Here is a 16,711-nt window from a genome sequence, read left to right as displayed (position 1 = left end):
CCATCGTTAACTTTGACGACAAGGTGAGTTGCATCAGCAGGTGATGGACCGCACACTCACTTTGCTCTAATTAACGGGAACGAGACACAGCGACATCTGGAACAGAGAACGCTGTTGCTTATGCTCAAACCAGAAAGAGCAGAAGGAACCAGACCGCCTTAATAAATCCATTTCCTGGAGGAAATCCTGACTCCTGGTCTGATGTCACACAGAACTCAACTCGTTCCACTCCTTCTGGCTTTGCCTGGGTTCTGAACGTCTCTGGTATTAATGCTGTCGATGAAAACGAGACTAGAAATGTTTGGCTGAACACAACGATCAAGTGAATGAAATCAAAATCTGCCACCTGAAATATGGGGACACACATCATGGCTCACCACAAAGAAGACAAAGTCCATTTTCATCGGCTTGAACTAGAATAAGATAGTTACCTATCTATGACTAGTCAAGTCATGTCAAAAGTTATCTCATGACAAAACCTTCCTTGAACAGGCAGGAACGTCAAAAGACAGCTATACAGAAGGAAAGAGAGGGACAGAGATAAAGAGGGAAGGGAAGGGGAAAGACTGATGGACAGACGGGGACGTGAGCAGGTGGAGCTACGGGCGGCAGCTTGAGCCTCCTCAGGTCTGTAGCGTCAGTCAGGGCTCTGGGATGTGGGGAGCCTGAAGGCTCCGGACGAGAAGAGGAGTTAGTAACACGTATGAGGACAGGAGAAGGAGAGAGAAGCCCAGTGCATCATGGGAGTTCCCCAGCAGCCTGAGCCTATAGCAGCAGATATAAGGGCCAGCCTAAGCAGTCCTGACTATAAGCCTGATCAACAAGGAGGTCTTAAGTCTGCTCTTAAACCCAGAGAGGGGGTCTGGGTCCTGGACTGAAACTGGGAGACGGTTCCACAGGAGGGGAGCCTGATAGCTGAAGGCTCTGGCTCCCATTCTACTGTTAGAACTCTAGGAACCAGCGGGAACCCTGCATCCTGTCCAAGCACAGACCCTTGTGGAACACCACAACTGACTGTAGTGGAAGTCAATGCTACCCAGGGAAACAGGAAGTCTTGGTTCAGTGGAGCCGTCTGGCTCCAGTACTGAAGAGGACCCTGGGGTTGTTCTTGTTGTCCTCTATTAATGCTGAGGAGTAGGCTGCTCCAGCTCCACGAAGGTCTAGTTCTAAGGCCATCTCGCCAAACTGCACGTGACTCAAGTGCTCCGACTCTCCATCAACTGCATAAAGCAGGACAATCACGAAACATGAAGAGAACTAACAAGGACATTCAGCAGCTTAAACCGTTATAAGAGTCTGGAGAATCAAAAATGCACAACGTTCTGACATAATCAAGACCAAGCTCACAAACTGAACTTCTCACGGAAATGCTGTGATTCAGCAATTTTTTTTTTGTAGATGTAATTTTACTCGTGAGTTTTGTCCCCAACCCCTTTAAGAGCATCCGGTATTATTGAGAACCTTCAGGCTGTGTGTGATATCATCAACCACCCTGACAGACACACAATCTTCTCTTATGAAGCAAGTTAAACACAGGAAATGATGAGTAACCCTTCGTCCTGTCTGCAGGCTGCTACGGTGAATAATTAGAGTGTAAAGCAAGAAAACTTTGGAAGCAACAAGTCGGACTGTGCAGGAAGCAAATGTATTTATAGGCAGCCAGTTAGGAAATTACTAAGAATATATCACAGTGTAAAGTTATAAACTGGAAATAAGATGTCACTCGTATTCCGGCGCGAGCATCTCTTTCAACGATCCCTCCTCCTCTTCTTCCTCACTTCCTGGACTGTGAGACCTCATCTCCAGAGACTGCATGTCAGTGTTTTAGGAAGCTTTACTCAGAAACAGTTCCAAATGTCACTGTGCGTTAGTGTACGGAGATGATACATGGACCATAATGAGCATCCTTGCTGTGTGTGTGAGTGTGAGAGGGAGAGAGAGTGGGGGAGAGAGAGCGAGAGAGAGAGAGAGAGCGAGAGTGTGTTGTGCACTGGCCCTAATCCTCGCTGCCTGTCTGACTGAGCTGCAGCAAAGAACAGCACAACAGCTATTCTGTTTCACATCCTCTACCTAATCCCTAACATTGATGAGCCAATCAGCTTCCCGCAGGCAGATGAGGTGTGGTATTACACTCACCGGTAAATGCCTGTAGCGTTTTGGCTTTAAACAGGGAGGAGGATCTTTAAAACTCCCATTAGCTTGATTAAGACGAACCTAAGCAATTTCCTCTGCAGAATGGGGCTCTGTGATTGATTTTGATACTCGCTGGGATTTGTCAGGAGACTGGTGTCTGATTCGAGCATATAAACAATGCCGGTGTTTAATCTGCGCTCAAAGCTGTGGGCTTAAGTCGGTACTCAAAACAAAACAGATGAGGCAAACGGCCTCTTGGGAGTCGCTGCTAATCTCTGCAAATGTCTGCTCCGACAACTGCAAACAAAAGGTGAAACGAGAAAAGATAACATCTTTGACTAAGATCATCACCCAGTCACATGACAGCAGCAGAGTGCACGGGGTTCCTGGGTGTTGTGACCATGTGGCGAGGTGAGAGTGAGAAACAAGTGGAGGGTGGAATATGCATCAAGCAGCCGGGCGTGTCTGCTTGGTTCCAGTCTCGAGAGACGGAACAGATTTGGGAGAGAACTTCCACAGGCATATGGTGCAGCCCTGTCAGACTTTAGCTGTGGCATTTGACAGCACACAGGGACCAGCGGCTGCTTAGCAACAAGCTCTCTGGCCCTGAGAGCTGGCACCAACACCTGGTATCCTGTTGGAGGAGGTTTGCACCACCTGTGCCAGCTGTCAGTCAAAGATTACACCGAGGACATCTCCGTGAAGTGTTACTCCGTCCCCCGCTGTTCTGTATTTTCACCTCCTGTATTTACTTTGGTAATGTGGACTCTTCTCTCGTGTTAGCGTGTTGAGGGCCTGAATGTCAAAAAACCTCCAGGAGGTTTAAATCTCCAAGCAAAAATCATCAAGATTAAACCACTGTAGCCAGAAATGTCAAAAACAAAACAAAACATAACAAAACCACACGAACGACAACAAAAAATCGGATCATCAAATTGTCACTTTCCAATGTTTCCGAGCCGTGGGTGTGATGCATGCATCAGGCACGCATCAGTGGAAACAAGCAGATAAGCAAGCTCAAGCGTCAAAATTGTGTACGGAAGCACGATATTGGATATTTTGCTGACATCTGAATATGCAAATAGATTGGATGTGATTTGGCTGATGTCAATATTACCTGTAAGTGAACATTTTCTCCAACACGAACATTGTGGATTCAGAAAAAAGGTCCATTTTTCCTTATTTCCAAAGAAATCCATGCATCACTGTTTGAAGAGACTTGAGCAGAACTGGAGACCGACTCGATACTTAAAAACACAACAACTCATACCCACGGGTACTGAACCAGTGTTCTCATGCATGCCTGAAGTGGTGAAATATCATCAGTAACCCTTCATTATTTATGCGTCTTCTTTCTGCAAAAATACACTAATCGTGTCCTGTAAGAACAGAAAACCTGCTGTGCGCTTCACAAACTTTCGCGAAGCCATGAACTGCACTCACGTGCACAAAATTACAAGGAAAACTGTGAACTCGTCTGTAAAAAGTCAACAATGTTTGTAAAACTTAAGGGAAAATGTTTCATAATCTGATTTTTTTTTTTGTGTGCGTGTAAAAAAGTAACTTCAGTTTTTTATTATTTTATGCTTTGTGGCATCAGTACGGCCTCGGGCTGCACACAGTACTTCTGACTCGTCACTTCTAGCCTCAACGCCGGGTTTGAGGGGTCCCAGAGGGAGGAAAAATGAGCTCCAGTGAAACTTCTCTGACCAGAGTTTCTGTTCCGTCCTTCAACTCACCTTTTTTCAGCTGGATGTTGAGCCTCCTCCCGACCTTCTTGGTATATCCTACTGTGGGGGTGGAGTTGAGCCCCCTCGCAGGTGAGTGGGCGTGACCGGTGGGGGGCTTGGCAGCAGAAACCGCTGGGTGAGTCAGAGGGGGGTAGCCTTCAGTCTGGTCTGGGTGAGTGTGTACATGAGGGTGTGGGTGAGCGTGCGGGTGCGTTTGGGAACCGTGCCGGGACATCCTCTGCGGGGTGTGGTCCATCCCGGAGACGGTACTGCTAGATATGGAGTCGGGGCTGAAACGTCCCGAGGAGTACGCTGGGTTCCTCTCAGCTTGGGACAGCTGCTCATAGTGGGCCTTCATGGACGACGGCACCACGTGGAACATGATGACTGGGGAGCGCATGGCCTGACGGAACATGTTCTGGGCTCTGGGATGAGAAGCAGATGAAGAGAGAGTTGAATATCTGATGAACTGTTCAGGCTTTCAATTCCTTCAGAGACATTTTTAACCATCGCACTCACACAAACACTCCCAGCGAAGCCTCTTTATGCGCCACACACCTAAATATAAAACCCACCTGCACATTCTGACACGTTAATTAATACTTATTGCCATCGTGAGCGGCTCTAAAAAGAAACTCTCCCTGACAGCTCCATCATATAATCCCCTCATTTGGCGCCGGATGAAGGAGACCTCTATCCGTCGGATAGGTTGCAGAAAATCCTCTTTTTAAACCCCCTTCGGTGTGAGCTCATGTACAGTAGGTGTAAATGGAAACTTCTGTTGACTGTCAGCAATCCTTAACAGCAGAGCCTTGTTAGCACCACCTGCTTCTATGCATCACACTCTGGTATGGCCTTCCGCTGGCCCCTCGCAGCTGAACGGACCTTTGGCAAAATACAGAGCTTCTATTGGTCCTCACTCCCCCTTCAACGAGACAGCTTGGCCCCCACACAGAAAAAAATCCGACGCGAAATTCCAGACACATTTTTCCCAGCCACTAATAACGTTCCCGGGGGGCGGGAGGGTCTCAGCATCTTTATGATTTCAGGCTGGATCGAGTAGCAGACAAGTTGTGATCCGCTCCTGTAAACGTGAGCTGTTAACAACTTCTACCGACATGTCTAGAGGCCTCATTTCCACCCGTTCCAAGAACCCTACAACGGTACCAATGCCTCTCAGTACCCAGCAATACCTGGTTTGGTTTTATGGGTCCATACCGGATGAATTACTACCTGATATCCCCCGCCAACACCGTATTACTGCGCTAGATGCTGCTTAAGCTTTTAAAAGACATTGAAGTATATCAGCATCTCTTGTACTGTGGCTGCAAATACCTCAAAAACAGGCTCCTCACAGACTCATAGACCAATAATATCGCAGAAGAAGAAACTACAAGAAGCTGAATGTCTTTCATTTTGTTATATGGGCAAACAGATTCTGAGATGAGTCCATTTCCAGGGCCTGTGAAGCCCCACGGGAGAACAATGTGTCGTCACAACACATATTTTTCCTGAGCTTGTGGTGTGGGTGGTGCTTTACGTTAAATGCATCATCTATGAACTGCAGCTGAAAAACAAAAGTATGATACCGAAGGTGGCTGGAGGAAATCAGACGACTTGATTACGTCTGAAGCTTGTAAAATGCTGCACATGCAAACATGCAGCATTCAGGATGTAGAGGAAGGGGAGGGGCGTTAACGGAGGAGGGAGGGGGTCTTGATTAGACAGGGAACGAAGCAACAGGCAGGAGCGGCAATGTCAGGAGCCTTCCAGTGGAAGGAGGGAGGAGGGTTGTTAGAACAGAGTCCAGAGGAATAAAGGCTGACAGGACGCATCAGAGAGGGTGGGACCTCCAGGAGTTAAACAGGGAAAGGTTAGCGTAGCTCAGCGGTGGGCAGCAGGGGGGGGCACATCTACTGGCAGAGAGAAGGGCAGAGGAGGGGCTCATACCAGAAGGACTGGACGAGGACTGGAGGTTAAGTCAAGGTCAGAAGCAAAAGGTACAACTGAAGGCCGACAAGCCAATCAAACAATTAGCACAGGGACCCGTGAAGCTGAGCGGCGGCTCCTGGAAGCTGCTGTCTTACTGTTCAAAGCGGATGTTCCGCAGGTCTCCATTATTGATACGGACGATACAGTCGTTCTCCTGGAAGAGGCCCTGCTGCTGGGCCTTGCCTCCTCGCTCCAGACGCTTGACCAACAAGCCAAGAGTTCTGAAAGGTTCAAAAGTTCAAGTCAACCAGATGGAAGATGGTCTAGGGGTTCAGCTGCTTTGTTGTAGCCAGGACGTAGCTGGCGGACGGATACTCGAGTCTACTGGACTGGATATTCACTGGTCACAGAGAGGAAGAGGAAAGGACCAGGATGTAAGTTCACGCCGAAGAATGTTGGGTTCCCTCCTATCAAAGCTGGTGGGATTCTGAATGGCTTTGTGGTTGAATGGAAACAAATCAGGTTTGTAGCTCACGCAAGCTTAAGATAGTTCAACGTTTTGTTCCATGGCAGCAAATACATCAGTAAATACAGCAGCCGTGGTTTATGACGTGTGTACATGTCTGTAAGACACAGAATTCATGCTTCAAAAGTCGCAAATGTGGTGTTGGTGAGCGAAGACGAAACGTGCACCATCCATGCAGCACTCTACCAAAGCTGTGTCCGTACATCTTCTAGGATTCTAAAGTTCAAAGATTAGACTTTTTACCTCGGGTCCTAAAGTCGTTTTATTTTATATTTCAAGGTTCCCAGCATGATTTTATTTGCCTTACATGCAATTTTTAACTGCAAAAATCGGCCAAAGCATTCAAAAATGGTCGCGTTGACCGCCACACTTGAGACCTGCCGTGGGGTCGTAATGTTTCCGTGAGGGTGTAGTTTGTGGTGCCGGTGAACTACACCCGGTTTTCTGACAAGCGTATCCAAATAGTGTCACTCCCCAAGATATGAATTAAAGTGAGAAAATATCAGGAGCAGCTCCTCTTATTAGCCAGGACCGGTCAACGGCCTCTCAAAGAGATCCGATGAAAACGGAAAGTTAGGATCCTCACGACGGGGGTGCGTCGAGGGGCTGTTGCGTTTTACTCGATTCGAAACCTGTGTTGTGTAAAGACTTCGGCTGATGGATGCAGACATTCTACGTACTTCCCTGAGAACGAGTCTCTGCCTCATTATTGAGACTAAAAACCCCAGATTTAATCAAACCCCAGAACAAAAACTGTACCCAGTTTCTGCCTCATCACATCACATGGTGGCACTTGAAGACAGTTTACAATGAGGTCCTGTCATTTGCATCATCAGTGCACCAGTGGGGCTTATGAGAGAAAGCAGTCACATCACATCAGGGGGCTTTAGAGGCCGTGTGGCGGAGGCGTCTATTCAAAAGGCAATCAGCACATTCAAAACTCTGCTGCAGCTTTGACGGGCTTGATGCTTTATGCAGATGTTAATTTACTAACCCCAAGGACTCTTGTATCCCTTTTCTAAGCACAAAGTAAACAAAATGCTTTCAGAGGGCAATGAAAATCAGCACCATTAAACCCTGATAGCAGGCAGGTTGGAGGGAGGCTCGTCTATCGCGCTGTAGCACTTCAATCGTGCTGAGCTGCAACGGTTGTCGTCCTGTAATCCAGTGTGGAAAACTGGCTTATGCCTCCCCGCACAGCCGCAGCGAGAAGCTAACTTCACCTGAAAGGGTGCTCGGCGGATTATAGAGCCAAGTCTGAGGAAGGAAATCATCCGCGGGTAAGAAAGACGCTGCAAACCTAATCGAGTCTTCTTCGGTATATAGTCTGTGTCCGTGTGTATATAGAGGCTTTTTCTGAGGTGGCATGAGCGAATGTCGCCTAGGTAAATTGAGTAGATTTTATAGTTTAATGCTCGCCCTCGCCTGAGGCTTATAATTCAATATGAATGGGAATGTGATTACAGAGAGGGCAGAAAAGTTCAGGAGTTTAAAAAGTTCACAGACAATTCCACTGATTGAATTTGAGTGAGAACACAATGCGATTTGCTGTGAAGGGGCTATTTCTCTGATGAAGACTTAATCTTGGAATCACGCCTGCCCCGACATTTCCTCAATAATGGAAAAGTGCATTATAAATGTGCTTTTAGGTTGATTAAAGTGGGCAGTGAGGAGAGTGATATGATGTGGACGTTAGTGAGTTTTGCAGCAGCTGGTGGTCGAGAATGAAGGAAGTTTGTGGAGTGTTGGCTCTGCGCTGGCGAGCGAATGAGCGCGGTCGAGTCCAAGCGAGCGCGGCTTTGGCATCACAAAGCGTCAGAACGATCCGAAGCCCGACTCGAAAACAATGTTACAACTAAAGTGAGTTTTTCAACAGAACTCCCAGAGAAACCCTGAAAGGCTTCAAATCGCCGTTCACAACCTCCAAAAACGGCCTCTGAAGGATATTTGAACCAGATGTGAAATTCCTTTAATTCTTTCACAGCTTTGTTCCAGCTGCTTGTGCGCTTCTGAATGTTTCGCGAGTGTGTGTGTGTGTGTGTGTTCCGTGCACTGCTCAATGTATCCTTTGAATCATGTAAAGCGGATGTGACGGTGAAATATGATGGTCACCTGCGAACCCTAAACAACCATGATTGATCACTGTAAACTGGCAAATGGCTTCATGATGCCGGTGCGTGTGTTTATATATACATCTACACATACACACATATATACACACACTGTTCATGGCATCGAGAATGTGTGAGTGATGTGATGAAGTAGTTGCATATGGGCAGTTAAAAGGAACGTCTGGTATGTGTGCGAGTCTGAGAAAACCCAGACCACAAAGACCTGAAAGGGAAACTTTGAGAGACGTTTTTAGAACAAATTAAACCTCATTTACGAGCCTTCACTTCAGCTGACATGGAGGTAGAAACTCTACAGTCTAAAAAAATGAGTGAATTGTTGGCATTACTGATTGATTGTCTAACAAACAGCTTTTTAAAACACAGAATTCATTTTCAAGATATTTCCCTAACAGTGACACTCCGTTTCCACATGTGAGCATCTGGAGCCTGCAGCTCTGTGCCATACACCTGAGGTTCATTCATTTCCTTCCAGGATTTTGTCATGAATGGCAGATAGACTGGACAGTGTGTTAGCAAACAGGCTAACAAGCTACCAGTGGGCTACATTACAGGCTCTTCTTTCTCTGCTGCCGTCTTTGAGTTTTCCTCAGCGCTTATTCATCAAAATCATTGAATTCGCCCCTCTCCTCAGACCCATCAGCGGCCGTTTGTGTCACCTTTCAGGGGTGTGATCTGTATTATACAATTTACCAACTCCAGACATCCCTACGTGGAAACGGGTCGTACAATTGATAACCACAGTCCGTCTTCGTGGACTCCACGTCTGCCTCTTCCCTCTCGTCTTAGCAGCTCTGTGGCTTGACTCTGGATATCTTTACCTGCGATCCCTGCCACTGAAAGGCACCACGTGGATTCCCAGGGGGCCACCATCGTTTGACACCTCCACCAGTTTGACTATATCTCTGGGATGGTGTGACGGACGAGAGGCAGGGGGTCGGGTGAGGTGGAGAGGTGAGGAGAGGGGAAGGGAGGGGTGACACCATGGGGGCAAACACAGAACATGAGATGATGATGGAGGAAATAAAATGCAACAAATATGAACACATAAATCAATAACAGAAAATAAGAAGGTGGATAACTAAAACAACACGCAAAGACTAACCCAGATAAATACATGCAAGGGATAAGAAGGAAGGCTAAGGTTTCCTCAGAGGGCACCATGAGGGACACACACACCTGAAGTCTGAATATCATACATAACTTTACAATTTCTAACAATTTATTCAAACCAAACACAGCCATTTGCAACTGAGATGCACCACAAAGTAAAAGTCAGAGCATCAGACGTGCATCACTGACGCCGATCGATAGAAAATCCTCCTCTGGGTTTTCAACCCGCGTTCGGTGATGGATAAACGCTTCGTCAGGTGTGTTTCAGCCGTATTAAACCATTAAGACTTAAAACTGCTGAGAAAAACCCGTGGAATTTCTGTAAATACGCCCTTAAAATGCCATAGTATTGTAAACCTCCGCTAAAATCTAAAATTTCTCGACCTCTGTAGCGGAAAGAAGCATGAAATAAAAACCAATAACCATCGACTGCTATGTAAAATGTCTTGCCTTTGCGCCAGTCTTCATTAAATATTCAAATAAAAGAATCCATAAACCCCTAAAATGCTAAAAATGACATGAACATCGCCTCAGGTCCTAATGGTACAAAAAGCCATTTGTTGCCTCAGTCTAAAGGGGTTAACAGAAGAGAAAGAACTAAATTATGTAAATGTTTTTGATAAAGCCCTGGTTCTTTTTTCTTATCGCCGTGTTTTCTGTAAAAAAGCATGAAACACAGTTTGCTTTCCAGAGGCAGTGTTCTCCACCTGTTTGGCTGCAAAACATGTATTCAAAGGCTTATTTTACAAGATGCCAAATCTAATCGACTCACAGCTTTGATACAATAAATATGATTAGCTCGGGGAGAATGGGCGCCTTTTGGATGACTAAGAGGCAGGAGAAGCCAAAGTCTCTGGGAAATCATAGGAATAATAACAATACTATACCTGCATATTAAACTGGAAGCATGCAACGGAGCAAAACAAAACAAAAACATAGCTGTTAATAACAGGAGCAGAATGGCTGAGTGTGTGGGAGAGCTCTGCTGGCGAGACCAGGATCATTTTTCTCCCACAAAAGAGAATTATGTAAATCAGGAAGCAGCGCTGAAAAATGAGATTTTTCTACAAACAAACCCGGATTACAATACAGAAACCTGCTGGTCGTCTGCCTTTACATGTTGAGAGAATGAGCGTCGCTTTTACTAAACCCAGGATATCACATTTCCAAACTAGAATATTCAGCACTGATCTGTCAGGGTTTCCTGTGTTAGGAGATTAAAGAGTTCAGCTTCCTGCCAAGAAAGGCAATAATGAAAGTCACGGGGGAAGCTGAGCCACGGTGGGAGGGACTTACTCTAGTGACCTCACGGGGGTGTGGTCCATGCACGAGTCAGCTCGGCCCACCGGCTCGATCCGCCCGTTCTCTGGTTCTCTGGCTTCTTCCTCCTGCAACCAAACACAAGCAGAGGATAAGCGGTAGGACGCAGGTGCTTTGTTGTATTTGGGCATTTTCCCGATCGCATTTCAGGAAATCACTTGAAAGGAATAAATTCATACATGCAGCAGAACTTTTATGGTTGCTGGTGTAGCAACAACTATGGACAGACACGCCACCACGGATGTCACCGGCTCATGGAAATGATGTTGGGATCAGACTCCTGTTGGCTGCTTGATCGGTTGTGCGTACCTACGTTTGTCCACGGTCTTTGTGTAACCCGGTCGATGTCCGACTGCATGCTGAGCTCTGAAGTTTGCAATTTTTCATGGTCGTGAAAGGTGAGGACAGAAGGAGCAGTAGACAGACCATCAAGAAATTCCATCACCGCGGTATGAAGAAAAGGAGGGAGTTGCTTCCTCAAGAAGGGAGACCAAAGGCTGATTTGTAGTTGTGCCACAAATCTGAATCGAATGTCTTCATGGTCTTTCGAACAATGGCGTCTGAAACAGATCTTTAGGAGCTGGAGCTGGTAACAGCTGCACAGTAAGCATGTGGAAATGTGTTGGGACGTACGGACGAGGAACCCTGACGTGACAAAGCGGACCAATCACAGGTGTTGTATTCTGCATCGCCGCGACACTGAAGCGAATGCAGTTATTTGTACCTAAACCATAACCGAAGGCAGTGAATGGACACAAATCTAATCTCTGGTTTAGTTAAATCGTCAATTTAGATTCCAATCCTCACGTTCTAGAGAGGCATGACACGTACAAGCAACCAAAATAAGTTGACACCAGGGGGCGACTAGACTCAGCCTCAGAGACGGGTGAGGAGTTCGGACTTGAGACGGCGCTTCTGCATGTACAAAGGAGTCAGCTGAGGAGGATGGGGAAGTCCCCAGGGTAGACCCAAAACACACTGGAGGAATTCTAGAGCTCATCTGGCCTTGGAATGCCTTGGGGTCCCCACGGGAGGAGCTAGGAAGGTCAAGGCCATTATGCTCCCCTGTGGCATGAGATAAGACGACCAATTACAACGCTCAGCTCTTATTTCCGCGCGATCAGATCGACCCATCCAGGATTGGACCCCCCAAGATCCCGTCTCCACTTCCTGGTGATGTGTTATGAGAAACACCTTTGAAGACCTTGAGTATCTCTTCAGTTGCTCAGAAGTTGCTAACCTGACGGAGCCAGGAGGAGCAGACGGGCGGAGGTCTTCCGCAGGTATAAAAATACATGCCCTTTAAAAAAAAAAGTCTTCAATTTTACATCGGCTTTTGTTCTTCCCTTGTATCAACCGTGGAGACTCGTGCATGTCTGTTTGAAGAGTGACACAGAGACAGGACACACACACACACACACACGCATGCACGCACGCACGCACGCACAGTCAAGCCACAGAAAGCATGAAGAGAAAAATGAGAACCACTGAAGGAAGGTCATTAAAATTTCAGGGTGACACTGGAGAGGAGAGACTAGCAGCAGCAGCGGCAGCCGCAGCAGCAGCAGCAGCCTCGGCCTCCCTGGCAACTGGACGCCTCATCAGTATGAAAATGAGCCTGCTGTTACCGTGGCTGCAGCACGGTTGCCATGACACTTTAGGTGCCTGGAGGACGTACAGCTACAGGGCAGCACACAAGTGTGTGAAAAATTGCAAAAAGGACTTCTGACTGCCATTTTGCCACTGCCAGCTGACCGTCACACTGAAAACAAGAGCAACAAGTCTGACTGTGACAGAATGGATGAAAATTATTCAATCCAATTACTTTCCGAAATCAATTCCAAGAAATATTTTCACAGAAAGGAAGGTGTGATAGACACCTCTTGATCTAAAGAGAAATATTTTCCAGGGAGGAACTCCGAAGAGAGGAATGAAAGCAACAAATGTTTCTTCATTTCAGTCTGCGATGGCTCCGGATCAAGCGGTGCCAACAAATACAAAATTAAAACATAAACTTTGGCTTTGGGCTTACACACACACACACTCACACACACAAACACACGCCCATTTACACGTGCACACAAGAGCAATGAGCTGCAACGATTAATCAGTCAATCAGAAGAAAATACATCTGCAGCCATTTTCATTCTAGAAGTTACAAGGATTTTTTTTTTCTCCAAGGAAAGAAAGTCAACCATTTGCTGGTTTCAGATTCTTATTTTCAAGTATTTGCTCTTCTTTTGTTATTTATAATAGAAGATAAAGAGTCTCAGGACTTTTAATACTTCCAATCCTGACAGCCCTGTCAGGGTCTGGGCCCCCGACTCCAGGACCAGGCCGGCACCAAAGTCTAGAAATGAGGTTCCACTTGAGGTTTTTGCTCGACTGACTCAAACCCTCTTGCTGTGGGGCAACAGCGCGAACTACTGCTGCCGCTCCACTGAGCCATCCTGACGAGCCACATAAAAAGGAGACACAATCACACACATTATCACAGATGTAAAGAAGAAAAAGAGGTTGTATAAAGAGAGCGCGAAGCAGACAGAGGAGCAACTCAAATTGTCACATTTAAACTACTCAATATTTATCAGGAGAAGAGGAAGTGAGGCAGGGGAACGTCAAGGAGCGAGAGGAGCCGTTCCGTGGTATCTGAGGAGGAGTAAATGAGATTGGCATTCCTCAAAGCACACTCAAGCATTTCCACAAACCCTTTTATTTTAATTATGCACCATTTCTGAGGAGCCGGCTGCACGCTGACAATTCTATTCTACAGTCAGAAGGAGACTGTGCACAACATAAATGAGCGTGGGCGTCGGCGCGTGAGAACCAGAGTGATGAAAGCAGGAAGAGGTGAAAGGTGGCAGCTCTTTAGCTTCCCTGACGTCGGTTCAGCCCTGCGTGGAATGAGCTGGGCTCTGTCAAGACGCATAAATCCCTGCGTGTACGGTCGGAGCGAACGCTCCTGAACCTCTGATCAGGACCGTGGGGCGGATTTACATGACGACTTAAAAGAGGCACACCCAGTTAGATGATAATAACTGGCCAGTGTTCCACATTCCGAACACGTCCAATATTTCACCGCACATATTTTTGTGTCCAAAATTTACTGCACAGCTGAGATATCAACTGAGGCTAGCAGGCTAATCAGCTACCCCCAGTCCAAACCACTTCCTAACACCACCGGTCACAGAAGTGATGGCGAGTCACAGTTTGACATCACGAGAGGATGAAGATGGTCGATCACTGAAGGAAGCGCACGCGCTTTTAACTGAAATGAGGAGTCAGTTGAGCCGCCCGCGGGACAGAAACTCGCTCTGCCCTGTGAAAACACAACGGGGGCCTGTGAGTGTTGGACCATCTCGTGTCGCAGCCCGGCTGGCTCACAGTACTTGTACCTCAAGAAGTCAACAAATATGCCGACTTCCTCCCAGAAACACATCCGCAAAAACTGACTGCAGTTTGACTGCCAGATGGATCAACATCCACATTCAGAGAAGCGCTGCTACACAACTTTCTCAACCGTCGCAACCATTCCCCTCGTTGGGATTGAGCCGGGCCTGCGCAGACATACAGCCAGATTAATAATTCAGTGCTGAGTAGGGGGTTTAATGGGCAGCAGGCAGACAGGCCGGCAGGTACCGGGATGAGCGGCAGATGTGTTTTCCAGCCGAGTCATTGTTTGTTTCCTGGATGTGGGGAAGGCGAGGCAGGCAGGCAGGCAGGCAGTTTGGCCCAGGGGCTCATTAAAGATTAATAGGAGAATCCATCGGGGCCTGTCCTTTCTATCTCTCAGACTAAATAAAGTGGTCTGGGCTTGGTGTGTATTTGTGTGCGTGTGTGCGTGTGGAGTAATGCTGCACTTTAATGAAGTGCTCCCTGCTCTTCTTTCCTGGCACTTTGACCACACTGTCACTTACAAAACTGATGTTGATGCATTGTGAAACAGTCCGGTCCAGACTCCTCCACTAAAATGTGAGGATGAATCTAACAGATTAACAGCGTTATGCTGCAGCAAATCTACGCTCATTTGGTTGAGATGGTTTTATTGCATTAACATTTCAAACGACTTAAAATAGGAAAACCCACGTCACAAAAATGCAATTTTGATACGATTTTAGTCTGCTTATTGGTTCACCGTCAGAGAATGACGACCTCCAGGAAAGACTTGAAAGAGGATTATTTTATTCTTGTTTATTGCCAAGTATTGAAAAAAAAAAAAAAAAAAAAAAGCTTGAGTGGGGAGAAGAAGAAAAAAAAAACACTTAACCTTCGCTCAGATTTCAAAAACCATGGCAAACACAAGAACTCATCACTCTGGCAGGTTTTGAATTCAACCCTCCCAAACGTTAGCCTGGTGCACCTGCTCAGGTAACATCTAGCAACACAGGCCGCAAGCCACTTCAGCAGGACTGAGAATCGAACCCTGACGCCTCTCAGTGAGGACTTCTGCCGGGCGCATTTGTCTACAAGGAAAAAAAGACTTGTAAGTTGATGTAATATCAGTTAGTTGGTTCCTTAAACCTGCAGGGTAGACACAAGACATTAGCTTAGCTGCTAGCCACAAGCTAGCAACAGAATCCCTCCAATCCCAATCACATTCAAATGCGTTTGTAGCACAGTGTCATCGTGCGTGGCATCAGAGGTATTGATGTGCTCCTTCCTGTTAATCGACAACCAGCTGAAGTGAAGCTCCTTCCATTGAGGCATTTGTAGAACATTCGTTTACTTCAAGCTGGACTGAAATATGAAAAATCCCTTCAACCACCTTCAGAACATCTTAGTAGAGACATGTGACCCAGCGGAGGACAACCAGTCTGGCTTCTTCAGCCGGAGGAGCGGAATCTGAAAGGATGTTTTGGTGTCTACCAATAGCACGTGTTTTGAAGTGAACTGGGACGGAGCAGGCGAACACCTTAACTCACGCTCAAGTCCAATAAACAGCCTGTGTAACTGGCTCTCTCTCACACACACACACACACACACACACACTTCCATCCATCACAGTAAAGTGCATCTGTGTCGTCTCCAGCCGAGCTCCATATGTCCACCGCCGGATGGACCGCTGAACTCGAGACGATAAATTAGCATTAACCCCGACCTCTTAACTTAAAGACCACTACGCACCATCTGGGCCTGAGGAAGTCTGAGGGACGGAAAACTAGAAGATGGCATTTCTCTTCACGTATAAAAATTAAAGAGGAATCAGCGCCAGCAGTAAGAGGGCCTTACATTCAAGGCAGCAGATTGAGATTCACCATCATACACTTGTTAATGTGGTTAAACTCTTGGTTTACCATTTGATTGTAAAACTAAAACATAACATCATAACTACTGGGTAGCGCCGCTGCCGTGTCATGTGACCGAAAGGCTGTTCTATCTAATGAACCACCACAGAAAACTCAGGGAGCTTCCCTCACGGCGCCCGACCAGCCTGACCAAGAACAATGGGCACGATCGGCACACAGTTGGAGAGAGGGGCTGCGGGCCTCAAAGACTGGAGCACAAATGGCCTCCGGTTCACTGGATGTGTGACCTCCTCCGGGAAGCAGCAACAAATAAATCTGTGCAATTTCTGGGGGGACACACACACACACACGCACGCACACACACAAACACACACACACACACACCCATGCACGCACGCACGCCCCAGATCTTCAGCTCCAAGGTTCATGAAAGCTCGCCTGAGTGCCCGCGGACACATTTCATTGTGTTGAGGGATGTTATGCTCAAACATCACCGCACGCCACCTCTGATGTCAAACACGTCACGGGGTCGCCGCCGCTGGTCCAGGTGTAGGACGTCTGTCAGACCAGCCGGGGAAGCAA

The 16,711-nt window shown here is 47.0% G+C and overlaps 1 protein-coding gene across 14 annotated transcripts in view; it reads right to left on the bottom strand.

The window, feature by feature from the left end:
* The window catches only part of pard3ab (par-3 family cell polarity regulator alpha, b), a 226,785-nt gene that overhangs the window by 108,944 nt on the left and 101,130 nt on the right, over positions 1-16,711 (bottom strand). For 11 of the 14 annotated variants that reach the window (XM_086204487.1, XM_086204489.1, XM_086204488.1 and 8 more), the window contains 4 exons: positions 10,860-10,951; positions 9,272-9,355; positions 5,951-6,076; positions 3,873-4,288 (listed from right to left, as the gene is read on the bottom strand). In XM_086204487.1, coding sequence (XP_086060613.1) covers positions 3,873-4,288; positions 5,951-6,076; positions 9,272-9,355; positions 10,860-10,951 — 718 coding nt within the window. The remainder of the gene's footprint in view (positions 1-3,872; positions 4,289-5,950; positions 6,077-9,271; positions 9,356-10,859; positions 10,952-16,711) is intronic. The other 3 variants (XM_086204495.1, XM_086204493.1, XM_086204496.1) reach the window with 3 other exon arrangements.

The sequence above is a fragment of the Aulostomus chinensis genome, chromosome 5 (assembly GCF_037954235.1).
Source record: "Aulostomus chinensis isolate RoL2024-O1b breed Wild chromosome 5, RoL_Achi_v1.0, whole genome shotgun sequence".
NCBI classification, from domain to species: Eukaryota; Metazoa; Chordata; class Actinopteri; order Syngnathiformes; family Aulostomidae; genus Aulostomus; species Aulostomus chinensis.
Note: the sequence above shows the minus strand (reverse complement) of the source record. Positions and strands in the feature narration are given on the sequence as shown.